This window comes from Anastrepha obliqua, chromosome 1, assembly GCF_027943255.1.
Source record: "Anastrepha obliqua isolate idAnaObli1 chromosome 1, idAnaObli1_1.0, whole genome shotgun sequence".
Taxonomy (NCBI): Eukaryota; Metazoa; Arthropoda; class Insecta; order Diptera; family Tephritidae; genus Anastrepha; species Anastrepha obliqua.
In genome coordinates, this window is record NC_072892.1 from 32279656 (window position 1) to 32306623 (window position 26968).

General features: G+C 34.1%; 3 protein-coding genes across 11 annotated transcripts in view; 1 reads left to right on the forward strand and 2 right to left on the reverse strand.

Moving 5' to 3' along the window:
- Window positions 1-44: 44 nt before the first annotated feature.
- On the reverse strand, window positions 45-4825 carry LOC129236323 (venom serine carboxypeptidase). Of its 2 annotated transcripts, none has more exons than XM_054870645.1 (2): window positions 4716-4825; window positions 45-1686 (listed from the first exon to the last, which is right to left on the reverse strand). In XM_054870645.1, exon 2 carries the CDS (start codon window positions 1672-1674, stop codon window positions 211-213), a length of 1464 nt encoding a protein of 487 aa, XP_054726620.1. In that variant the 5' UTR covers window positions 1675-1686; window positions 4716-4825; the 3' UTR covers window positions 45-210. The 2 variants fall into 2 exon arrangements, with proteins under 2 accessions (XP_054726620.1, XP_054726619.1); XM_054870644.1 differs by lacking the exon at window positions 4716-4825 and adding an exon at window positions 1823-1982.
- Window positions 3480-16086, forward strand: LOC129236322 (serine/threonine-protein kinase/endoribonuclease IRE1). Its single transcript, XM_054870643.1, has 9 exons — window positions 3480-3981; window positions 4106-4220; window positions 8527-8985; window positions 9057-9279; window positions 9340-10403; window positions 10642-10832; window positions 10918-11100; window positions 11412-11726; window positions 11819-16086. The coding sequence occupies exons 1-9, from the start codon at window positions 3712-3714 to the stop codon at window positions 12455-12457; spliced, it is 3459 nt and encodes a 1152-aa protein (XP_054726618.1). The 5' UTR covers window positions 3480-3711; the 3' UTR covers window positions 12458-16086.
- Window positions 16087-17556: 1470 nt separating this feature from the next.
- LOC129236324 (calcium uptake protein 3, mitochondrial) overlaps window positions 17557-26968 on the reverse strand; it is a 48949-nt gene continuing 39537 nt past the window's right edge. For 2 of the 8 annotated variants that reach the window (XM_054870653.1, XM_054870647.1), the window contains 3 exons: window positions 26383-26788; window positions 26013-26170; window positions 17557-21423 (listed from right to left, as the gene is read on the reverse strand). In XM_054870653.1, coding sequence (XP_054726628.1) covers window positions 21346-21423; window positions 26013-26170; window positions 26383-26788 — 642 coding nt within the window. In that variant the 3' untranslated portion in view covers window positions 17557-21345. Of the gene's footprint in view, window positions 21424-24884; window positions 26171-26382; window positions 26789-26968 lie in introns of those variants that run through there. The other 6 variants (XM_054870650.1, XM_054870648.1, XM_054870649.1 and 3 more) reach the window with 5 other exon arrangements.

Consider the following 26968-nt stretch of genomic DNA (forward strand, 5'->3'; position numbering starts at 1 on the left):
GAAATATTTCTATTCTTACCATTTTTTAGAATAAAAAAACAAAATTGTTACTGTAGCTATAAACTTCTTTTATTTATTTCTTTTTTATAACAATTTTAGTTCTTTGGTTGAATTATATCCGCATTCCTTTAATTTTTTATTATAAAAATAGTTAATTGTGTTTGCAGAACACTTGAAATCACGCTGACACCAGTTTTTGCTTTCATGTATTTATTCAACCGTTTTGTAGTGGGTTAAATGATCTATCATCCAATACAACCACTTTGGTTGGTCACCAGGCGCCATATGACCAGCGTTGCGTACCAAAATTTCAATCAAACGACCAGCATGTTTGACATACCCGGCGATTTCATTCTCCACGAGCCAAATTCTTCGCTCTGCAATTTTATATTTGTCAGCGTCAGCGAATTTAAGATGATTTAAATAGTTGCGTGTCAAAGGGTAAGCTACAATTATATCCAACTGGCCACTATAAATGCAAACAATATATTCATTTAACAGCTCTGCCACCCATGGTGCCACAGTATCCATCACATCCTCCTTCAAAAACTTCTCTACCTTATTTACCTTATCGGTATCATGGAATGTCATGTTCCCGACGTGAATTGCTCTGCGAGTTAGGGTCGATTGTATGAAATTGCCAAGCGCTTCACCTGGTTCATCACTGTCGGTTTTCAAATAGTTATAGTAGAAATTATAACCAGTGAGATTATGAAAAATAGATCCATTTGTAAGATCTCCGTTAATAAGACCGTCGAATATGTCAAATGCGCAGTCCATATCATGATCTTTTATGCATTTTTCACCCTTCGCTTCTTGGGTATGGAACTCTTTTAAACCGTTATCGTCTATTAAACCCAACTGATATAAATAATCACCATATTTGAGCTGATGTAAAGGATCAGTAAGTCCATTTCCTATAGCCAAACCTTTAAGTGGTATATAAACACGTGTATCCACTGCATTTTGCATCAGATGAATATGATATGCCAGCGCTGGTACATATTTGCCGGCGTAGGATTCACCCGTTATCCAGAATCCACTTGAATTGTTCCATTCGAAGAGTTCATATAATTGCATTACAGCCTCGTGCAGGTTACGCCCTACATCTTTTTCGTTTCGAGCATACCCCTCATCACTGCCTGTAAAGCTGAAACCAGTACCAACGGGATTGTCAATGTATATAAGGTTGTGAGTGCGACTCCAAGTGTAGTTGCGCTTTTGCAAATGTCCCTTGGAGTCAAATTCAAAAGGTCCATTTTCTGCAAATAAACCAAACAACGAAGATGCGCCGGGTCCTCCTTGTAACCACAAAACTACCGGTGCATATGTTGGATCTTTTTCAGCAGGAAAATGCCAAAAGAACATATTTGATTTACGCCCTGCATCAACTGTTAAATACCCAGCGTAGCTTTCTACATCATGGAACTGACTGCCAATTACAGCCGCCTTTTTTCGCACTTGGTCTTTCGGTATTTTCTCATCATGTATTAATGGTGTGAGGAAAAGTGGTTCACCGGGATCGCCACCATCCTTATATTCATTAAAACGTGGATACGGATTTATAAAACTTCGAGGGTACTTTAATTTGCGAGATTTCTTCGCATCGGCGCTGATACATAGCGCCAACAACGCTAAGAGGGCGTACATTACAAAACGAGTGCCAAGATTCATGATTAATGGAATCTAAACCAAACAAAAAAAAACAGAAATTAATAAATGTAAATAGGGGATTCCGGGGTTCGATTGCATTTAAAGGCTATCACTTCTAGCCAAAATTAGAACTTAGCGCGAATGAAGAGAATAATATTAGATAACAAACCTTAAAACTGCAAAACTTTTTCTTTTAACAAAGGAATTAGCACAACTTGCATAAAATTTGAATAACAACTTCAACGTAGTGACATGAATGAAATAGGGAAAAATATTGCCGAAAAGAGGGCGAAGAATATCGCAAGCAAAGAAAAAACCGTATTTGGAGACTTTAGTTGTGTTCGATAACAAATAAGCCATCGCCAGCATGAATGCTAACTTGTTGCTTTAAGCATTGGATTCGGTACTTTTTTTTAATTAAAACGTAGCAGAAATTTATGTTTAGTGCCCAATGCCCTTTTTAGCGCTTTTTTCTGAACTCAAATGTTATCTACATGCATTTATCTAAGATATGAAGTCAAAAACACAAAATATATTGCAATATTGAAATGCAAGAATCTGCAATTTTAAATACACTAAAATGGTTTACGTTAAGGCATGTAAAGACTCTGCTGGTCTGGTCCATTTGAAAATACATATGGCAAGTTTGGTAACTCAGCTCTTGTCATAATCATATTCAAATGCCGAAGTTGAGCAAGTTTTCAACGCAGTGAATACCTTGAAACGTGTATCCTATATTTCAGTAAATTAAAGAGAAAATTGTCGTAATAATGAAAATATAATGGAAGACGTAAATTGTTTCATCGATAGTAAACACTTTTATCAAAATTCAAAATATAGATTGAAACAAATTGTGCGGCCTCAAGTTGAAAATGACGAGGAAATAGATTTTGAAAATATTTTGTTTATATATCAGTACATCAGTACATTTTAAATGTACATGTTTTTACAGAACCGTTAAAACTTGTGTATTATTGAACTATACCATATATTATATGTTTATTTCCTTTACTTATGTTAAATATATTATGTTAAATATATATAATATACTAACTATTATGAAAATAATTAATTCTTTTCTTTAAAAAAATTTAGTGCTTTTTAGTAAGTTTGAATGCTGTTTTTCGAAGTTTTAACGAAAATTCTTTCCCAACGTCAACGAACGCAAAATTTGCCATCATTTGCCAGAATTTCCGCGTTAGTAACGTATTTGACTATAAATAGCAAATTTGAAACCGCATGATGGATAATTTTCGCTAAAATTTCTTCAGTTATTAAATTTGTGTCTGTTTTTCGGTGTCTTTGTTAGTTCGCTATTTGTTTTGAAATCTGTCCATTCTATGACGTAGCACGTCAAATCATTTATTTCCTCATTCAATTTTTCTTCGTCATTCGATTTTTCCTTGTACCAGCAGTTGTAATATATTTGTTGTCTCTGGTTATATGTCCCAAATAAGCGACATTACGTCTTATTATGTTTATTGAAGTTTGTATCCTATTTAGCACTATGCCATTTGATACTATGTAAGTCCAACTTTTTCGAAGAAACAAGATAGCGGTACTGGAATGGAACTGCCTTAATTTTTTCTACATCATGATATGTCACTATATAATTTTATAAGAATGCTCTTAATCTTTTGTCAGCATGAACAATTTTCAGCTATAAATTAGCTTACATAAGTAAGTAGCATTCTACTTGACACAACATTTACCGTACCGAAATCATAAATTTACTTTAGTACATCACAAAGCAACCCTACCGAGTTGCTAGTTTTTTCCACATCGTTTCTTTTCATATTCCTCTCAGTTACTCTCACAATCATTTCATTTGACAGCTTGCATTAAATTTTGACCGGAGAACGTATTTCAACGATGGCGTATTTTTCTAGATATGAACTATTCCAATTTATTAATAATTAAAAAGAAATTAAGGACTTAAAAACATAGAAGAGTGTTTGAAAGAAAGAAAAGAAAAAGTGTAAATTAACTTTCTACAAAATATGATTTCAGAGAAGTGATGCTAGAAATAAATAGCAAAGTGGGTGAAAAAGTGTGGAAATGTTGAAGAAAATGTTTGGTCGGAGGTTGGTGATGTCGCGATCGTGGACGTCGAAGTCGATTTTGTTTTTGCGTTGGAGCAGTGTGATTTGTTTCGGTTTATGTGTTTTGATTGCATCAGCCGCGGTGACTGCGACAACAGTCACGCCAGGCGCAACAAAAATAAAAACAGTTGAAAATGCACATAACATATCGAAAGAAAATGGAAATAACAGTACATCTGAGGATAATACTGCAACCGAACAAGTACGAGTGTACCGCCTGAGGGAGGTAGGTGTAGCCAATACAATTACAACGATGTTAAGATATGGGTCAACAATAAATTGATGAAGTGGCATTTTGGAAATGTGATACGCAATGATAAACATTTTTTCTGTTATATATCACTCAACAGGCATGCACTGATTTGGCGCGAGACGAAGAAACATTAATGGTTTTCTCAACATTGGGGGGCGGATTAACCGCCATCGATCCGATAACAACTGAAATTCGTTGGACCATAGCAGACGGTAATTAACATATATGTATGTGTGTGTGTTCGTCTTTTTCCTGTCATATACGAATGAATCTAAGTTTTTGGCACATCCAGGAAAATATTCAAATCCATTCCATTCATTGAAATGGGGACCTATAGTTTATAAAATTTATTTTTGTATTCCATCAAATTGATTTTAAAGCGGTGTTGTTGCAGTCACGCGCTGACCATATGGTTAGTTCACACAATTAGTGTATTTGTGCTGCCCAGCCAATGGGCGAAGCAGTTACTTTTTTTTACTTGAAGGACTTTAAAATCACTTTTTTTAAAACGTAATGGAATCGCTCGTTTTTTCGAAGAGTGCTATTATCAAAAATTTTATGCGGTGCAAAAGGTCAATAGCACAAGTAACACTAACTCATTAACGAAAGATATAGTATGTTTATATTTTTACTAAGAGAACCATCGTAAGTAGAAAACTTTAAAACTGGTTTCTCCATATTTTTCGCATTTTGATTATAACACTCACTCCCAGTAGACGCGCGTTTCGTATCTTTTTATAACACCTTTTAAATTTTATACTTCTGAGACTTTCTTTGTTGAGCCGTAGATTTTTTAGCGCGATTGCTAGAATTATATTGAACCAATATGGAAAATACACAACTTATATAAATAAAAAAATGTTGCCGCTTATTTTTAATCATCAAACAACACATTTCTCTGTTTTCTGCATATTTAAGGTATGAGTACATTTAGACATTCAATGGGAGTATTTTTCTTTTTTGCGTTACAGTAAACGAAATCTACAAGTGGGTGTATATACACATATGTTCACAATAATAGCAGAGCGGCATATTGCAAAGTTATGGACATTATAAAATAAAGCCATTAATTGTGATAAATCAACGCGATTTTTTAGCCACTTAAAACATGCACTTTTTATGTCAAAATTCTAAAGGCTGTAAAACTGAATTTTTCTAAAAATTTGTATGAAAAAGTTGAACACTTTGATGAAATTTTGTTGTAGTGTAAACTATGGTTTTATAAAAAATAATAATATAAAAGAAAAATAATATTTAAAAAATAAAAAATAAATAAATAGTCAAAACTTTGCAATGCATTGAACTATTATTGCTGATATTGCAAACACTGGTGTAGATGTACTTACATATGGGATAGTAGAAACAGATTTTTAATGGAAAAAGAAATGAAAGAACATATCAATAAAAGTTCATATATGTATGCCATATGCAAAAAATACAATGCGTTGCTGCCATAATTAGCTTAAGTTAAGTATTTTTCTCTTAAACATGGATTTCGGAGATTCATATATCGCACCCTAAATACAAAAGGGTCACAACTCAAAATTTTCCAAAACTGAGTTTTTTGCATAAATTAATTCAGAGTACACATTTCTAACTGCTGCAAATATTTCGTTCACATAACGATCTTTTTAACTGGAAAAATACAGTTATGTCTATTTCTATGTCACGTGTGTTGCTTTTGCACGATCAACTAAAGAGAATTATTTTGAGTTGCGTTAATGGGCTCAAGAACAGCTGATTACTTTTATTACACATAACGAGTTTTATTTTGAGTTCTGCCTCTATAACTGTAAAAAGTGATAAATTTCGTGGTATATTATTTTGCATTGTGCCTCTTTAGTTGTGAAAAGTGAGTTCAATTAGGTTAGGAAACTTATAAAATTACAACATTTTATCAGTTAAAAAGACACACCTTAAGATAATATCACTAGTTAATCGAAAAAATTTCAGTTAAAGAGTCATAAATCAAAATTTTGTTCTATTTTCGCAAACATAATATAAAATTGAAAAAAATATAGTAGAACCTTCTTCAATGTTGTATATTTTCATGATGGAACAATATTTTCTTTAAATATTACAATAATTTTTACATAAAACGTTTTTCGTCTCTCCTGAAAATCTTAGTATTTTGAGTTGTGACCCTTTTGTATTTAGGGTGCGATATGTACATATGTACAGGTTGGCGCAAAATTAGTGATCAAATTGTTTTTTAAGAACTTTTTCGCTAAAAAAAACGATTTTGAGTGATAGAAATCTTTATTATGACCCATATGCGCTCAATTGCTTGCCTGTTTGCATACTACAGCTGTTAAGTTGACAAGTGTCAAATATGATTGACGTACGACGATGATTAATTTTGCGCCACGTGGTATATACATACATACGTACAATATATATATATATATATATATATATATATATATACATATGCACATATAGATGCGTCTTGACGTTTTCATACAGACGGATCGGCCTACATATGTACTTCTGCTCTTAATGGCGCATAAGACGTTTTTTTATAATAGGATTGCATTCTGGGGCTGCTCATTGCTTATCGACGGACTATTTTAAAAAAATTTTTTCATAATTTGATGATATATTCTTAGAGTGGGTAGTTATCAAAAAATTTATAAATAAGAAAAATAAATTGGCGCGTACACTTCTGTGTGTCTTGTTGTTGTTCCACAATGAAGGGACCTACAGTTTTAAACCGACTCCGACCGGTAAATGGTTTTTTATGAGGGGCTTTTTCATGTCATCGAATTTTCATCAAAACGTATACGGCAAAAAAATATGTGCCGAACTCTCTTTAAGCTTACCTCATTGTTGGCGTTGACGTAGACTAAAATATAACGCTGATAAGAGTAAGCCACATCTCACACACTATACACTTCATCCTGCAATAAATTTGGTGATAATAACAAAGTAGCTACATACCATTCTTTATATGTACGTACATATTAATATACAACAATCTGTGATAAAATCAATGAAAACATTTTAATCATTAAGGTGTAAGTGCAGAACAAAACGTAAATACAAACTCAAAAATGCGACTACATGTAAATATACATGAGTACCTACATATAAGCATATTAATTTTGTCCGCATGTGCACTTATTTATAGTGTTTACCTCTTTGTTTTTTACAAATTACCGTTTTATAAATATTTAACTTTATTATTTTCATTTTACACAGGTGGTGTATAAGTTGTAACTTACGTTGTATTTTTGTTTTGGACGTTTAGGCTGACAAATGTGCGATGCATGTGTATGCGAAACAAATGAATTTTGTACTTGTACACTACAAAAACAATACGGGATGTGTAGATGTACACGAATCGCGTACTAAAAATGGTCTACGCACGAATACCGGCGACATTGCCATCGGCTGTATTAATCGGCGTGGCAAAAAGCACACATGTTTTTGCTCTAATTACAAAAAATCTGGGTTTTTATTGTATTTTTGTTTTGTAGGCACTAACTTTTTTCTCCACACATTTCATATGTATAGGCGTGACTAATATTTCGCGCAGTTGGTTGCTTCATTACCTGGCAGAGTTGTGCAAAATATTAGACTAAGTTTGTTTGTTTTTTGGTAACAGAAAATAGGCGGGGAATAAATAAGAGCATTTAGTTGTTAGTTCCATTTACATACATATGCATGAATAAGTAGAAAATTAGTGATCTTTGACCTCTTCAATGTGCGAGTACATTTGCAGTAAATAAGGCACTCATAGTCGATTTTTAATAAGTCGTGCAAATAAATACACATATACATAAGTAGACGTGCTTAAACATGCATACTTGTTCGTAAATCGTTCTTAAGTCATTGGATTGCTATTCGTTGATAGCTTAGCGGCAGTGATGTAAATATGTGTGTACATATATAATACATATACATACTTAGTTTGTCACATGCCGGCTTCCATTAGAACGTAGAATAATTCAATAATGCAGCCATATTCAAGCAACATATTTTTTTACAATGTATTGTGCAAATTTCGATTTTCTTGTAATTGTTTTTAAATAATAACTGTTTCTATTTACTGCATTTGTGCACGTCTTCCGGGTTATTGCTTTAATTTTAAAATAAATATAAAGTAAAATTCAAAAGCCAAGTGCATTATTTTTATTTATTTTTTTCTTTTGCCTTAGGTGAACTTACCAACAAGCGCTTATAATTTAAATTTATCATTTAAAATTTTTCCATAAAATGTCTGAATTTTTGTTTTTTGTATCATAATGACGGCATACATTTTTCATTTGATGTTTTCAGAGCTGTGCATTATTTAATTGAGTGAGAAATTAGCTTTAAAAGCATTACATATTCCGCCTTCACTTTTGGGTAATGCTGCTAGAGTGATAAACCTTGACTCTAAATAAATCCGAGTCATTCCGGCAGCATAGGCCCGCCCAGCAACTATGTAGTAAATTTAATACCTTAAATTTTTTCCATCAATATTTGAACTAACTAGTTTTAATACTACTAAACGTTTATTATGCTTTTCTACAGATCCTCCGATACGCGCTGAGCAAGAGCAAAATGTGCAAGTGCCACAATATTTTCCAGATCCGCGAGATGGCAGTATTTACCAACTTAGTGATTTGGGCAACTTGAAGAAATTGCCCTACACCATACCACAGTTGGTGGCCAGTGCGCCTTGTCGCTCGTCTGATGGCATCCTGTATTCGGGCAAAAAGAGCGATACTTGGTTCATGGTCGATCCTAAGTCGGGTAGACGTGAGAAAGTCATGGGCTTCGGGTCGGGCGGTTCACAAGCCGCACAAAATCCCGATGAAAATGAAAATAGAGCAAAGCATAGCAATTCGCATTCTATCTACTTGGGACGCACACAGTACACCGTAATGATGTACGACAGCTTGGCCAAAGGAAAAAATGCTAAGCCTTGGAATATCACTTTCTATGATTACAGTGCGCACACCATGACGCCAGATATATCTAAAGAATATGGTGAGTTGGTGGTTGGTAATAAAAGTGAGAAGGCCAATTCGAGTATAGCTAATTTTCCTATTTTTCTCTAGAATATTTACATTTAACCACCACATCCAATGGCAATGTAGTCACTTTGAATCGCAAGAATGGTAAATTTCTGTGGAAGCACGATCTAACGAGTCCCGTAGTGGCGGCATTTCTGCTCGGTTCGGAGGGATTGCTAAGCGTGCCTTTTACCACTGTCTCCGATGAGGCTTTCGAAGCCATTCTGGAAGAATCCAAAACCGGCAATGTGAATACCATCAAACTATTGTGAGTGCATTTGTGGAATATTTTTACAACAATTATTATAAATATTTTCTAAATTTGCAGCCAATCGCTTTATGTTGGCGAGCATAGTCATGGCTTATATGCGTTGCCATCGTTGGTGGATAAAGATACACCACGCATTTCAGCAAGCTCTCCAATAAAACTTTTGGATGGCCCCAATTCTGTTGGTGATGAATCAGATTCCAAAATGGTTTATCTGGACGATGTTATACGCAAAAATGTTGGCATTGTTCTCGGCCATTATAATATGCCGAACGAAGGTTCTTTGGAAATATCGCCTTCGCCCGCAAAAGATGAAAACAACCATGACTTGGCTACCATCAATCATTACCCCGATGTCACCACTATGGGCTCCAACGGCTATAGCATTCTAACAGAATCGAATAGCGAGAAGAATTCCGCTGAAATTGGCGTACAAACTGACCCAGTAATTGAAATAAAAACAGATTCAACTAACGCCTTTAACAAGACAAAAAGGATCATTCTGGCGAATAGCAATCGAATACAAAAATTCTTCAACGAATGGTTTATGGATCATCCGAGCGGCCAAGTGCATCAGATACTGATCGTTTTGGTTTTGGTTATGGTCGCCATGTTCTGGTACATGTGCAGCACGATGCGTGAGCTGAAATATCAAAGTGAAAATGGTTCTAAAACTTACTCTGGTTCCAACAAGAGTAGCACTGCCAGCAGTAGTGTAAATGCAAAGGACCTGATTGATCTTGGCGATGGAAATATACGAGTCGGAAAAATTTCCTTTAACTCAAATGAGGTATTAGGCAAAGGGTGCGAGGGCACATTTGTGTTCAGAGGCAGTTTTGAGGAGCGCTCTGTGGCGGTGAAACGGCTGCTGCCTGAATGTTTCACATTTGCCGATCGTGAGGTGGCTTTGTTGCGTGAAAGCGATGCGCACGAAAATGTGGTGCGCTATTTCTGCACAGAACAGGATCGGCAGTTTCGTTATATAGCAGTGGAGTTGTGTGCGGCTACGCTGCAGGATTATACAGAGGGTGAGCGTAGCAGTGAGCTGCGTTCACAGATCAACGTTTGGGAGATATTGCGCCAAGCGGCAGCTGGTGTGAGTCACTTGCATTCATTGAATATCGGTGAGTTTCGTATTAAGTCTGCCTAAATACGTTTTTAATATTTTTTTTTAATTCTTTAATTAATTTGTTTTTTATTTAAAAATCCTTTTTTTGCCTGCCTAAATACATTTTTAATTTTTTTTTTTTACTTTTTAATAAAAAAAAATGTATTATTTTTTTCTTTAAAAATATTTTTTTGTTTTATTTAAATTAAATCCATTTAAATTAAAAACTTTTTATTTTATTTGTTAACTTACAGTGCATCGCGATATCAAGCCGCAAAACGTTTTACTTTCATTGCCCGATGTCAGTGGCACAGTTCGCATTATGATATCCGATTTCGGTTTATGCAAGAAGTTGAATTATGGCAAGGCCAGCTTTTCACGCCGCTCTGGCGTTACCGGCACAGATGGTTGGATTGCGCCCGAAATGATGCGCGGCCAACGCACGGTAAGTTGGTTGTTGCAGGTCGCCGCTTAAATCGACCATGTGAAAATGGAAAATTGCTCTACATATTTGGCTTCTTGTTTTGCAGACAACTGCTGTGGACATTTTTTCACTTGGGTGTGTCTACTATTATGTGCTCACTGCTGGTTATCACGCTTTTGGCGATGCGCTCAAGCGGCAGCACAACATACTGTCGCACGAGTACAATCTGTCGAAACTTAAGGTGGACACAGATAATGAAACGAGCATGCCCGAGGAGGCGAGCAAATTTGTATGTGAAAAAATTAACACTTCGTTGGGCACCTTTTTTAAAACCTTCAGTTGGGCACTCGGGTATGGCGTTTTAGTGTCCTGTTCGAGGATACTTTTTAAAAGGTTATATCCAGAACTCGATGGAAAATTAAATTCTAGCAAGCTACCGGGAAGCTCAAGTCGTTGGCGTCGATATAAATAATTTAAATTCACGTCCAAAGTCGAAAAAGCCAGTCTGGCCAGATCCGGGTGCCCAACGGAGGGTTAATGATTGAATTTTTTTTTTTTTTTGAGAATTAGTTTCTATTAACAACATTTTTTTTTCAACAGATTCTTGCTGAACAGTTAATAGCAGATATGATTCATAATGACGCGCAATGTCGTCCGCTGGCGCGCTGTATAAGCGCCCATCCGGTCTTCTGGAATAACCAGAAGATACTGGCATTCCTACAGGATGTCAGCGATCGCGTTGAGAAGCTGCAGTTTCATGTGGAACCGTTGAAGTCGTTGGAAAAGAATGGTCGCTACATTGTGCGCAACGACTGGAATGCGCACGTCGATCCACTCATAACGGATGACTTGCGCAAGTATCGCGGTTATATGGGCGCCAGTGTACGCGACTTACTGCGCGCGCTTCGCAATAAAGTGAGTTTAATTTCTATGCATTCTAATATGAAAAATTAAAAGCCAACTGTAGAAAATATTAATTTGAATACACACTTCATCTTCTCTTGTAGAAACACCATTACCACGAACTCAGTCCGGAAGTGCAGCAATTACTGGGTTGCATTCCGAATGACTTTACCAATTATTGGATTAATAAATTCCCCGAATTAATATCCCATGCGTATCATGCATTTACTATCTGTGCGGAAGAGCCTATTTTTAGGCATTATTACAACACCAACTATCGCTTCAGTCGCCCATGGTATTTCGATGCAGACGAAAATCTTTTCCCATCGCTAAAAGACGATCCCAAACCTTTGATGAAGCAAACTGCGACGGGCACTAAAGACGAGAGCGCCAGCCCGAAACGCCTGCCGCGCACCCTTGACAAACAACAACAACAAGTGAAGCAGCGCAAAGGTGTTTATAAATTCCGCAAAAAGTCCGACCCGGAGGCTGTTGGTGTTGGCGTTGGTTTGCAACGCAACCTGGAGTTAATGCCCACCTCTGCTTCAGTGGCAGCTGAGGAAGGGGATGATGCGGGCAACAAACGAGATGCGTACGCGAATTTTAAATTTCGCCGGAACTATGGCAAATCAGCAAATCGTAATTTTAGTAATTTGAATGCGAATGACAACAGTAATAATGAGGGCAACAAAGAAAAAATCGTTACATGGACGTTGCCAAGCAAGCCGGCGAACGATGAATGAGAAAGTAAATTACACAAAAATTATTACTTAGTTTAATTAAGTAAACTTTTTTAATTAAGTACACTGTTAGCAAGTATTTAGCTTAGATTGATAGCTATTTTAACTTTTAAACAATTTTTATTACAAGGACGTTATGTAGATTAGGAAGAGGATCAGTTCTTTCCTGGTAAAGTGCTATGACAACCATACGAACTTTTTCGAAGCAATGCCACTTTGGCTCAGGGTTTGGCATTTTGCCCTATCACTGAATTGCATTATCACTATTTTTTTAGTGGCAGTTGAAATAAGGGTTTCATGATCCATAAATATTCAGTTGTTTAGCTTTCTTTCCGCTAAATCTTCAGTTTCCGCTTATTGCATTAATTATTTAGTGCATTATGCCCAACCCTGCTATGGCATTATTATTTTGGATCTAACGTTGTGATAGTACGAACGTACAAATTTGTAATTCCCTATATGAAAAAGCTTTAAAACAGGTAAAAATGTGAATATTTTTGGAAAAGTAAACTTTTAATGATTGAAGCAAATGGTCTTTTATACATTTTTTTTGATTTGTAATTAAATTAACCACTCCGTTGGGTACCTTTTTATACTTTTTTCTTGTAAGCCCTGCGCTGGGCACCTTTTTTAAAACGTTCAGTTTGTCACGCGGGTCTGGCCCTTTTTCGTACTGTTCGAGGATCCTTTTTAAAAGGTTATATCCATAAATCGGTAGAAAATAAAATTTTAGGAAGTTACCGGGAAGTTCAAGACTTCGGCTATAATAGACTTCAGCTAATGTGTTGAAACTCACACCCAAAATGGAAAAAATCTGGCCGGGTGCCCAATGGAGGGTTAAGCGAGGAAGCGCATAGAATAGACCTCTGCTAACAAAGCTTATGAACGTGGAGAAAGTATTAAGACAAGTTGTACTCCTACCAGACAACAGCTCAACGCTAGGCAAAAATTTTTTTTGAAAAAAAAAACATATTCTAACCCTTTGCACTCGGAGACCATTTTCACATTTCCTTCCAACAACTCGATAATGATATATATATTTTATCATCAAAAATGTTGCTGTTGTTGTTGTTATCATCAAATGCGTTTTTAGTTAAAAAAATAAAACATTAAAATATATAATTTTTGCATGAATTTATAATTTTCTAGAGTCTGCATTTCGAATTACCGAAATAAATGCTCATGCCAGCAGTGCTGGTATTCCGAGTGCAAAGGGCTAAGCTTTGTTGTTGCTGTAACAGCATAAAACATTCCCCATATATTTTGGGGCAGGTACTACTGAAAGTGACAGTCCTTGGCCGATTATAGGCACGACTGTCGTATTTAAGTCGCAGAACATGCCTCCAGCCACTACATATCCATATATTTTTCCACTTATTAAGAGTGGCCGCAAAGCCTTTTTGTTTTTTTGTATGCTCCTGAAACTCTTTGGCTTAAGTTGTTGTTGTTGTTGTAGTAGCATAAACATTCCTTATAGATATATGGTGAATGCTGCTGAAGTGACAGTCTTGGCCGAATATAAATCCCATTTGTACCGGTTACGTAGAACCGACTGTCGTGGGAACGATTTGGCTTAAGTCTCAATAAGTTGATTTCTAATTGAGTATTCTCAATCCCAGAAGTGATTTCAAAAAGAGATTCCTTCAAAAATAAAAAAATAATGATAAAAAATGTTCCGCCAGTTTTATGCTAGGAAATAATAACTTGTGAATATCACAAATTGAAGCAACGCCATGAATAACGTCAAGCGACAAAATTGAACGACTTTTTTACAACCTTCGGTTGGGCGCCTTGGTCTGACCCTTTTTTTGTTATGTTCAAAGGATACTTTTTTAAAGGTTATAACCATAAATCGATAAAAAATTAAATTTTGGGAAGCTACCTGGAAGCCTAAAAAACAGAAAAAGATTAGAAATAAGCAGTCGCTCCTCCAAATGTATTTCTGCCATGAAGAAGTTCCTCATTAAAACCATTTGCCGTTCGGAGTCGGCTTAAAACTGTAGGTCCCACCATTGGTGGATCAGCATCAAGACGCACATCACAAATAGGAGGAGGAGCTCGGCCAAACACCTTGCAGAAGTATTACGCGCCAATTATTTATTTTATTTTTATTTTTACCTGGAAGCTCAAGGCGTTAGCGATAATAGAAATACTATATGTTAAATTCACGTCCGAAGTCGCAAAAGCCAGTCTGGCCAGATCCGGAGGGTTAAATTGAAAAAAAAAGGATTTACAAATTTGAATAATGGAGAAGTGTTTTATCTCTCAATGGATGCTAACAAGTGTTGCCTGTTCCCACGACAGTCAGTTCTACGTAACTGGAATGCCTCGGATTTATATCCCGCCATGGATTGTCATTTCGATACAACAACTACAACAGTAACAACAAGTTTTTCCACTAAGCGTAACCTATTTTTTTGATTGTCGCTTAAAACGTTATTCACGGCGCTGATTCAATAGCGTAAAAAAGTGTGACTAAATACGCAAAGTTGGCTTGCTCCACTTGCAAATTATTTTTTGTTCTATTTTGGTTTTTGGGTGCGAATATCGCGCAATAAAATTTTAGTTCTATGAAGATCGCCACTCGGTGGGCAAACGTTTTCGAATCTCTGCACTGAAAAAGCTTGTCGTCAGCCATTCGGAGACGGCAAAAATAGAACTACGGACGCCTAAATATCGTCCGAATTTTCGAATTAAATATTTTGCGTCACTGCGATTTATTTGATTGAATTTGCAATGCTCAAAACATCTACATATTGACCTTATGGCTGTACTAATTGAAAGCTGTGCATGCATGCGCCGAATTTTGTACCAAAACCCTTTTTCGAATCATGACAATATAAGTATTTTCTTACATCCGTATATTTCTTATTCAAAAAACACTTAATTGAGTGTAAAAAATTATGGGGACAACGAAATTCAAGTTACATAAAATTGATGCATTTCATGACGAATAGAATAAATCACTAAATTTGAAAAATAAGTGTGAAATTGGAGAAACAAACATACAAACTTGTATGTATGTAATGTACGATAAAAAGCGCGATCCTTTCAATCCACACTTTGGAGTAGTTGTTGAAAATTAGTTTTTTTTTTAAGATATTGGCTGAGAAATAAATATAAAAAAGTTTCTTTTGTTGGCGAATATTCAAACAAATAAGTTTGAAAAATATATAAAAAAGTGCAATTTTTAGCAATTGTAATTTTATTAATTATAATATTTTGCATTAATTTTTTTGCATATAGCAAATAGCGGCAATTATTTAGCGCACTGTCGATTGAAAAGAATCGCTGCTTAGAAATCAGAAAAAGTGTCTGTCAAATGCACGTAAATTGTCTGTGATAACATTTACTGTTAAACTTAAGAATTGTATAAACACAAAAAAAAAAAAAATAAATAAAAAATAAAAATAAATGCTTACAGTTTAGACTGTTTGCTTTTGTTTGCAAGTGAAAATCAAAAACGAAAACTACTATTTTACATAAAATAAAGCATTTTTAGTTGCACAATTCGGCCCCAAGCACCCAAACACTTTTTATAATACTTTAGATTCGATATTGTTTATAAGTGATACAAAAATTATAATTGCAATAATTAATAAAAAAATATATATTAAAAAAAAAACAAAAAACGAGAATAATACAGATTTAACTATGTGACTAGTTATGAATGCTTTCGTCTATATACGAGTATAGGGGCTTCCAATAAGCGCGTGCCATCTTCAATCAATTTGAACGATTTTTGAGCGCTCTGGAACGCAGGATGATTTTTTAAACTTGGCTACTAGTAAACGTCAAAAAACGTTGTCAGAGTAAAAAAAAAATAAGACATAAAAATATAAAAAATTAAAAAAAAACAAAAAATAAAAAAAGATAAAAATAAAATAAATAATAAAAAAAAAATAATAGTAAATAAAAAACAATAAATAAAAATAAATAAAAAAAACAAAATAAATAATAAATTAAAAAAATTAAAAATTAATCATAAAGAAATAAAAAATAAAAATAAAAAGTAAAAATAAATAAAAAATAACAATAAATAAAAATTAAAAATAAATTAAAAGTAAAAATAAATAAAAAATAATTAATAAATAAAAAAATAAAATTAAAAATAAAAATAAAAGTAAATAAAAAAAATAAATAAAAACTAAAAATAAATAAAAAAATAAAGGTAAAAAAAAATTAAATAATAAAAACATTTTTAATAAATAATAAATAAAAAAATTAAAAAAAAATAAATGGAAAAAATAAAAAGTAAAAATAAATAAAAAATAAAAATTAAAAATAAATGAAAAAAATAAATTAAAAAAATTAAAAATAAATAAAAAATGGAAATCAAGAAATAATAAATAAAAATAAATAAAAAGATAAAAAATAAGAATAAATAAAGAATAAAAATAAATATAAATAAAAAATAAAAGATAAAAATCAAGAAATAATAAAAAATAAATGAAAAAAAAATAAATAAAAAATAAAATTAAATAAAAAAAAATTATGTATAAAAAAATAAAAAGTAAAAATAAATAAAAATTAAAAATAAATAAAAAATGGAAATCAAGAAATAATAAATAAAAAATAAAAGGATAAAAAATAAGAATAAATAAAGAATAAAAATAAATATAAATAAAAATAAAAGATGAAAATCAAGAAATAATAAATAAAAATAAATAAAAAATAAAAAGATAAAAAAAGTAAATAAAAAATATAAAATATATATAAAAAATTAAAAAAATAAATAAATAAAATAAATAAAAAATAAGAATAAATAAAAAATAAAAATAAATGAAAAATAAAAATAAGTAAAAAATAAAAGTAAATAAAAATATAATATGTATAAAAAATAAAAATGAACGCCATGACAGTTCATAGATTGGGTCTGCGCTTATTGTGAAAACCCTTCTACAAGTAAATGCACCTTTATGTTAGACGATATCTAATTATTTTTTACCTAATTTAGCTTAAGTTTATTGAAATTTTATTCCTGACAATTGTAACCAAAAATCTGTAACTGTATGCGTATTTTCAAGTTTATAATAAAGTTTTAATTAGTATAAAAATAAAAACCCTTTTTTTATTATCACGAATTTTTTATTTGTTTTACTTATTTTATCTCAAAAAAAAAAAACAATAAACAATTGATTTGCACAAACACACGTGCAGTTTATGTTTATGTGTGTAATTAGTGTTGAGTTGCTGAGTGCCTGCACAGCGATTTCTATGTAACAAATATTCGTAGTCAAACAAATACTTAAGCAACTAAAATTAGTTAACAAATATAAAAAAAAAAAATAAAATAACAAACATTCTTAAAAACATAATACAATATTAAATTAATAAGAATAATTTGGACAATTTTTTGCGCGCATAAGCATACTTATATATGTGGGTGTATGTGTATACAAGGTGGCGCAAAATTAATCATCCGATTTTTTTAATAACTTTTTCACTAAATTCAATAAAAAAAATTTTTTTTAGTGGTGAAAATAAAGATTTTGGTGAGAGAGAAACGGCGGCGTTAAACGGGATTACCGGCGCAGTTAATTCTGATTAAATTTGTAGTGTGAGAGCCGGTTGTTATGCAGATTAGTGAACAGCTGGATAGTTTTGTCAGTAAAACATAGACCGCAGGCAACAAATACAGTTATTAGCTGCCCTGATATTACGAATTATTTCTTACAAAAATTATTTATTAAAAAAAAATCTTAAAATGCAATTTCTCAAACTGCTCCGAAATATCAAAACAATTAATGCCCAGTCTTTCTTGTTCTTCTCTTTCATTAGTTTGATTACTTTTCACTCACATTAGATATTAACTGTCGCTGCAGTCTTCTAGCTTACGAGTGTCAAATATGATTGACGTGCGACGCCCTTTGCACAAACTATACATTTTCCGGTAGGATGATTAATTTTGCGCCACCTTGTTTGAGTGTTTAACAGTAAGCATTTGGTAAAACAGCTCAAATCGACTTTGTCATTTTACGGTTCAACATTAAACTACCGGGTTTATTATTGTACAATATTTCAATTATTAATTATTTAGAGCTGAAGCTTAAGTCTTGGTACTTGGTCTTGCCATAAATTCTGTGACAAATTTTACAATGCATACGGCGAGAATAAATTCGTAGAAAAAAGTTCCCTTATTTTTGCTTTTGTTCGTATGCATTCTCTACTCTAAAATTATACTCAGTTTTGTGGCAAATTTCGTTTGTTAACAATGAAGTGAGATTTACGAATTGCTAAAAAAACTTAATAGAGAATGTTTGTTTACCGCTCGATCAATCGTTTTTCCCAAACGTATGAACTGACAGACAGAAAAAGAAGTGATCGTCCTTCGCGTGTTTCGAACCAGTGCAGCTATAAAAGCCGTTCCAGAAATAATTCACAGAAATCCCTTTAGAAAGCAGAAAATTATGTCCAGGAAAATGAATGTATAGATCAGATCCATATCCAGACTAATTAGAGATGATCGCCACATGCAAGCCTTCCGTCGCTCAACTGTTCATCTTTTGACAACGCGCTTGAAGAAAATTAGACTCCGCAGATGCAAGCAGCTTCTTTAGGGGCACGCGGTCAATGACCATGAAAATATATTTTTCATAGATGAGAAATTTTTCATTGTTGAGGAAGTTTTTAATAAGCAAAACTACAAAATCTATGCTAAAACCTCTAAAGACGCAAAAAATGTTGTTCCAAGTGTTCAGCGTAGCCACCATCCAGCCTCCGTAATGGTTTGGTGGCGAGCGTCTTTTAAAGGCGTTACATCTCTTTATTTTTGCGAAAAACGGGTTAAGACTGTGGTAAAAGTGTACCAGGAGAATGTCTTAGAAGGTGTGGTGAAGCCGTTGATCAGTACTCTCTTCAATGGAGAGTGTTGGATCTTCCAGCAAAATTCCGCTCCAGCCCATAAGGCAAAAACCACCCAGCAGTGACTAAGAAACAATATTCCTGGGTTCATAGCCGCAGAAGATTGGTCATGTGGAGGTTCAGATCTGAATCCATTGGGCTACAGTTTGTGGTCAGAATTGGAGAACATGGCTGGCGGTCGAAAACCTCACAGAAATTTGGAGAGTCTCAAACAATTTTTGGTTCGAGCAGCGACGCCAATATCCATGGAAACCGTGCGTGCTGCAATGGCTGAATGGCCCAATCGTTTGAAGGATTGTGTGTAAAAAGCAAATGGTGACAATTTCGAATTAAAATTAAATTTGTTTTTATACTTAAATGATTAAATAAAACTAACATCATTAAAAAAGTATTACAATTTCATAGCTATTTATAAGGGACTTAACTTGTAACAGAACTTATGGCAGAAGCAAGTATTTCAGAAAAATTTTTAATTAAACAAAAAATTTTTTTCTTTTGAATAACTTTTTTTATGATAGCTCAGAATTAATTGCTGTAAACGCAAAAAATGTTTAAGGGGGGAGCCTGCTTTAGAGGCTTCAAAAAATCGATTGTTTCGTGGATTTTTTTTTGGAAGGAAAGAAATATTCGATTGAAACGAAACTTTCAGGTTTTATTGTTATATATTTCAACAGTCTTCTCACATTTTTTCATTAAAATATATGTCATATTATGCCTGGTACAAGCATCTTGCCGAGGCGCCTCGAGTGTGCATGTGTCGTGCGGCGGGAAAGATGCAGGTCGCAATTTTCATCAGAAACCAAAAACCCAAAAAAAAATTTTATTTTAGTATAGTATAGCTTCTAGTTAAACCAAGAAAATTAAACAAAAAGTGAGAAATTCAACAATTTTTCGCTAATTAAAAAAAAAATTAATTTTTTTGGCAAAACAAATTCACTTTAGATTGTTTAAAAAGTGGGTTAATCATAACTTTCTTAAGGTTTTTTAGGTTCAACTAGAAGAGAATTTAATTCCGAATGCAATCAATGCTATATCGTTTCGATAGGACGTTTAACTTTTTCCCCATCTTTCCCGCCAATTAGGAAAAATCGTAAAAATAAAGAACCGAGAAAGCGCACTTCGAGCGATCCGGCCGTTCGTATACCTGCTCGACGCTTGCTCACAATTTCTTCTGTAACTACGAAAATATTTTGAATTTGCTTTTGAAATTTTGAGGACACATTCTTGGATAGTTTGGGAAGATATTTATGCAAAAAAAAATATCGATTTTTGAAGCCTCTAAAGCTGGCTCACCCCTTAAGCTAAATTAGTCTCACAACAACAACAACAACAAATATGTGTGTGTAAGTATGTGCGCTTGTACATAAAATAATTCACAAAAAAATAAATACTGTGCGTTTAAAAAAATTTTTTTTCGATATAGAAACATTTGATTAGTGATATACACTCATAGCCAAAAGTATTTACACAAAGTATTTACAATGTTTACTAGAAAGCCTTTGTTTGTTGTTGTTAAACAAAAATGTTGTTGTTGTTGAGATAGTCAGAGTCTGTAAAGACACCAACGGTATGTTTCACATTAAAGCAAGCACTTGAACTCATGCGATTTATTTCAACTTTGTGCAAATACTTTTGTCCATGGCTGTACATATGTACACATAAGCATAAAAAATGTTGAAATCATATTAAGTTACAGTTAAATAAATAATTACACAATAATTTTGACAAACAAATAATTTTGAATAAAAAATACTAAACGACCATTCGCTAAATTACCTTTGGTTTGCCTACTGGGCGCTACATTTGGTCACTCTTCACTCGTTTTTTAATACATATTCGCAATATATATATGTATTTCTCTTAATAATGTTCTGTCTTAATATTTTTTTTAAATTAAATTTTAAATATTTAAGTAGTTATTTTTTTGCTAGCTATTTTTTCATTATATGCGCCACTTGAATTTTTAGGAAAAAGTGTGTCTTGGCTTTTATTCGATGTTAGGCTGTTGCTGGTGTCTTTTACTTCTTCTACTGCGGATCGGAGTGCTTCATTTCGTGTTTCACGCAATGCCGGAAAGCATCCCAGCCTTCGCCCTTGGAGCTGGACTGTAAGGAAAGAACGCAAATGTAATTCAGTTTTTTTGGAGCTAAAGTGTTTTAGGAAAAATACGAAATGAAAAAAGTTTCTACAACTATTCCAACAGTACTTCGGAAACCATTTCAAAATAGCTTCAAATACACTTCATAATAATCAAATGTACTTCAGCATCTGTTAGATATATTCCAGAAAGGGCCAAAGGTACTTCAGAGAGCTTAAAATTGATTTCAACAGATATCTAAGCATGTTTTTTAAATACAGTTTAACGATCTGTTGGGCTTCTGGGTTTGGCCAGACTTTTTCGACTTTGGACGTGAATTTAATATATTTCTATTATAGCTAACGACTTGAGCTTCCAGGTAGCTTCCTAAAATTTAATTATCTATCGATTTAAGGATATAACCTTTTAAAAAAGATCCTCGAACAGGACGAAAAAAGGCCAGACCCGTGCTTGTAATACTTTTTGAAATATATCTCACGGTTTTTAAAGTACATTCGACACTTTTTGCAGTTCCAAAGTATAATTGACTCTAATAAAATATTTTATTCTACGTTTTCTGGAATATCATTGGCTGTTCTGAAGTGCATTTCATGATTTCTGTAGATCTATTTATAAGGATTTTTTTGTTTTTTTTCCTCTGCCTCTACGCGCTCATTGCGTTTCGAATAGTTTATTAGGGGTGTTAGGCTAGGCAAAGTAAGTTGGCTGCCCATGCAAAGGCCCACCTGAACGAATATAAAAATTTTCGCCGCTTTTGATGCTAATGCGAGAGTAAAAGATAGGAAAGAAAGGATAGGGGAGCGAGTTATGTTATGGGGATTATGGAGAAGAAGAACGAAGGATGACCATGGCGGAAAGTTTTTAATGGTGTGTACAATATCAGACCGGCTCTGAACGAATTTCACAGCATCAGTTTATGGGCTGACATAGCGGGAGTAATGAATCGATTTTTTTGCGAAAAAACTAAAAATGTGTTAGTGATATACAAAAAAAAATTAACACAATGTCACTTCGTTGCCGTCTGACCAACGACTGATTGGACGAGTGTGTGAAATTATGGTTCAGATTTCGGCTGGCGAATCACCCCCGTGACCTGGCACCCCGTAGTGAACAGATTTTTATAGGTGGTGTATGCAGCAGACCGCTATTCGGCTCTGAGCGAATTTGACAGCATCGACTGATGGGCTGACGTCACTTGGGATGTGTTTCACAAAATTTAGCTCATGTTTGTGATATACGAATGCCATGGCATTAATATTGGCTGTGTTGATTTTTTTTTTGTTATATCATTAGCTCAAGCTAAAGTTTTTTAAACATATCTTAAGAGTGACTTGGCGGCCGAAGTTCCCCTTACAATTTTGTTTTTCACCATAGTTATTGGCCATACCTGGTAAACCAATCATCCTCGGACTACTTACGACTGTATTAACCAACCACTTCATAAGGGTGTAGCCATTCGTAAATAAATACTATGTGTCGCAAAATTAATCATCTAATTTTGTTTTTGAATAACTTCCTTGCTAAAAAACAATGATTTTGAGTGATGGACATTTATATTTGGACATCTACACGCTGCTTGTTTGTTTGTATACCGCAGCTGTTTAGTTCACAAGTGTCAAATTTGATTGCCGTACCACGCCATTTGCAAAAACTATAAATCTTCAAATAGGGTGTTTAATTTTGCGCCACCTTGTATATTAAGTAGGTACTATATTTTTCATCCTTAACTAGAATACTTCTGGCTCGGCGTTTCTTTTGTGTTTCTTCCTTACTTACAGGGTCCGGCACTCGAAGTGTCACCAACTTCAGACCGCTCGCGTAGCTGATGCACGGGCATCAGCTGTCTGTTAGTTGGCTAAATGACAGACCAGAGAATTGTTTACAAACGCGAAAAAAGAAAATCGGTAATGGATTTCAAACGTAATAGTGGTGTAGCATTATATTTGGCTGGAAAATCAGAACCAGTGATTGTTCGTGAGCTCGAGCACCTTAAAGTAAATAAAGTTGTTGTTTATCGCACCATTACTCGTTACAATGATACTGGTAGGATCGCTAAACGTCATGGAGATGGTCATCAAAAGACTGCAACGCCACATGAAATGGTTCAAAAAGTGAAGAAACGACTTGAGTGAAATCCCCGATGAAGTGCCAATCAAATGGCGAAAGAACTAAAAATATCTGGCCGTAGCATCCGCCGCATACTGAAAAATGATCTCAAAGTCAAGCCTGACAAGATCCAAAAGGCGCATGATCTCACACCAAAGCAGCAACAAGTCAGACTTGAGAGAGCGAAGGAGTTACTTCGCTTGGCCGAAAACGTTAAATTTCCGTGTTTTCAGACGAGAAAACTTTTCCAATTGAGCAATTCGTAAACTTCCAAAACGTTAGGGTTTATTTGACCGACCGTTCATACGAGAATTTGAGTCATCGATTGGCCACCAAGAGGCAGCATCCGCCACAGGCAAAGGATTGGGCCACTGTAACCGCAGATGGGCGCTCTCGAATCGTTTTCATCGAGCCTGGCGTCAAGGTGAATGCGAAAGTATTCTGGAGGTTGCTTTGAAGACGTAGGCAGACAAACATTTTAGTGGCAGACCATGGACGTTTCGACAGGACTCGGCGCCATCTCACAAAGCTCGAGTGAACAAAGAATGGCTAAAAAACAACGTTCCGAACTTCATAGCGTCCACACAATGGCTCTCAAATTCACCAGATGCGAGTCCAATGGATTATTCTTTTTGGGCATTTTGGAGAGCAAGGTCCGAACTAAAAGGCCATAGTCAAGGCAAAAGGTGGTCATATCGAGCAAAAGTAAATTGATTCTTAATTTTGTATTATTTTCACACATTTTTTACAATGAATTGAATAAGAGTAATTTTTCAAACTAAATTAATGGTTACACTTTGAGCGGCATTGGGCAATAGTTAAAACCAAGCTGAAAAGTACTAAAGAAGCTGCAAAAAATATCCAGGATCTCAGCTTAAAGTGGACCAGGAGCTCAAAGCAGGGCAATAACTTCACTGCCGAAGAGTTGATGAAGGACAAACGAAAAGCGATGCGGCAGATGTGTGAAAAAAGTGATATCAAAAATTGTATCGCATGAAAAAAATGTATGTAAAATTTGTTAAGTTATAACAAAATAAAAAAAATTCCAACTAGCCTACTTGTTCTTGTTGCTTACAAGTTTCATGTTATGCTGGGCGCAGTCAGCTCAGCTTATCTTAAAAATGCGACTAAGTTACTTAAGAATTTCATGCAATTCTGTTGTGATTTAATGATTAATTTGGAAGAAGTAAAGAGAAAATATTTAAAATCAACTTGTGAAAATACGCAAAAACCAAAACAAAAAAAAAAAAAAACGAAGTGTAAAAATGAACAAAACATAAAAAGCTAATAAAACAAACATAAATATTTTGCAAGTATAAAATTTTGTTTTTATTTGTATTAGTAAGCAAGAAAGTGGCAATGAATAAACAAAATGTATGTAAAAATGTAGGTATATAATGCGATTAATAAAATATTTGTATGGCAGTTAGTGAAATCAGCACAAAATAGTGTTTTTGTTTTTTGTTATTACCAGTAAAACCCAAGCATGAATGAACTTACAGATTTATTCTGTGTGACGAACGAGTGACTGATGGGGGCGTGGTTGACAAAGAGCTGAGAGCAGAGTTAGCTCGCTAGTCTTTGCATTCGACAACAACTACCAACGCAGGATGAAACGTTTTGTCACACAGAATAAGGCTGTTAGATTGTTTTAAATAGCAAATAAGATTGAAAAATTTAGGTGTTATGAAAAACATTTTGGTTATTATTTAAATAGATGGAAAAACGTATTTGAATGAGTAAAAATATATGAGTTCTTTGCGCTTTTAATTGGCTAATTCGTTACGGCGATGCAACTCTATCGAGTGGGATTGAAAGAAAAGCATTAGGCTGAGCGTTCAATTTGAAACTTGACTTTCAGAAAAAGATACAAATTAGTCATAGAGAAAGATATTCAATACTATTGCTGATTTCACGAATTTTCACTTAAATGTAAAAGGGATAAAATAAGATAAACAACGAAATTAGAATAAACATGGAATGCAAATTTTTAACCTAATTAGATATTTATAAAAACTCTTCGAGCGTAACAAAATAAATTCAAATGAACTATTAAAATAATTTTGCAATTTTTTTTTTCGTTCTTTTTCGAGCTCACAAAATGCTAATATGAAAATTAATTATATGAGAGCTTTTAAAACAGTTTCAATCATATTAATTTTCTCATAAAAAATGGGTAGCATAAAAATATTTGTAAAAATCGTCAAACATAAATGAGTCACTGGTATACTTTTCGAAAATAAAGTCACAATTATAAGCTTAATCATACTGAGCTCAAATGCATAGATTTTCTAACTCCCTCATGGCTTTTGACTTCGACAAAAAAAAAAAACAGAAAAAATATCTTCAGTACAAACAGAATGAATCGGCCTCTTGGAAACGTTCTAAGCGGCAACAGGCGCGTTGACGCCATAACGCAAACATGGGATTTTCAGCCTCGACGTACTCATCGTTCTTGGCATTGTACTCAAGTACTTGATGTCGACTTACTTTGAAGCCACGATGCACACGATCCTTCATGATCGCAATGAATTCCCTGTACGAAAGCATACCGTCACCGTTGTCATCGAAAATGGCGAAAACAGTGTCGATCAGATGCTTGCTGAGCTTAAAGCCGGTGCAGATTTTCACAGCGCGCGAGAATTCACCTGCAAGAAAGTGAATATTTAAATTTATATTTTTTTCTACAAAAACTTAAAAAATAAATAGAATAAAAAAATATTTAATATAAAAAAATCAATACAAAAAAACAAAAAAAAAAATAAAAAAAATTAAATAAAAAAAAAAAAAATTAAAAATAATTAAAATAAAATTACAAAAAAATATCAAAAATATTCAAATGAACTAAGTTCAAACATACTCTGCGAGATGGCACGATCAGCCAGCGTATACATGCGCATAGCAATTGCGAAGTCCTCCAGATTGTTGAGAAAACGGCAAAAGTCACGAAACTCGTCGAATGTTATGCCACGCGCCTCCTTAACGCGATCCATTAAACGGTCCAAATAGGCATCATACTCCTCCGTATTCAAATAGGTGTAGCGTAACAAAATTTTGGCAAAATCATTTTCGGTGATCGCAACATTGCCCTTCGAGAATTCATTGAACTCCAACTCGAGCACTTCCGTTTGCAGATTGTCCATGAACTTGTAAAATCCATCGTAATTGAGATCCTGATTGCCCTTCTTGCCAAACAAATGTATTTGTAAAGTGGTATCGATGCGGTGTTTGCGTTGCAGACCCTCGTCGTCATCGATGTAGTCGTCCTGTGGAAATAAACACACGCATAAGTATGTGTAAGTAATGGCATGAGTGGGCGTGAGCTGTTTCGAAGGAAGAGCGGTGGTGAGTTGTTAAAGTGGATCCTCATGCAAATAAAAATCGAATTTCAGTTTAATATAATTGGTTGGTAAGTTTGTTGCTCTTTTGCAAGTATCAAAGCTATG

Coding starts and splice junctions, on each gene's coding strand:
- LOC129236323 (XM_054870645.1), bottom strand. CDS start 1,674: ATGAATCTTGGCACTCGTTTTGTAATGTACGCCCTCTTAGCGTTGTTG.
- LOC129236322 (XM_054870643.1), top strand. CDS start 3,712: ATGTTGAAGAAAATGTTTGGTCGGAGGTTGGTGATGTCGCGATCGTGG. Junction 8,986..9,056: donor AGATATATCTAAAGAATATG/GTGAGTTGGTGG, acceptor ATTTTTCTCTAG/AATATTTACATTTAACCACC. Junction 10,833..10,917: donor TGATGCGCGGCCAACGCACG/GTAAGTTGGTTG, acceptor CTTGTTTTGCAG/ACAACTGCTGTGGACATTTT.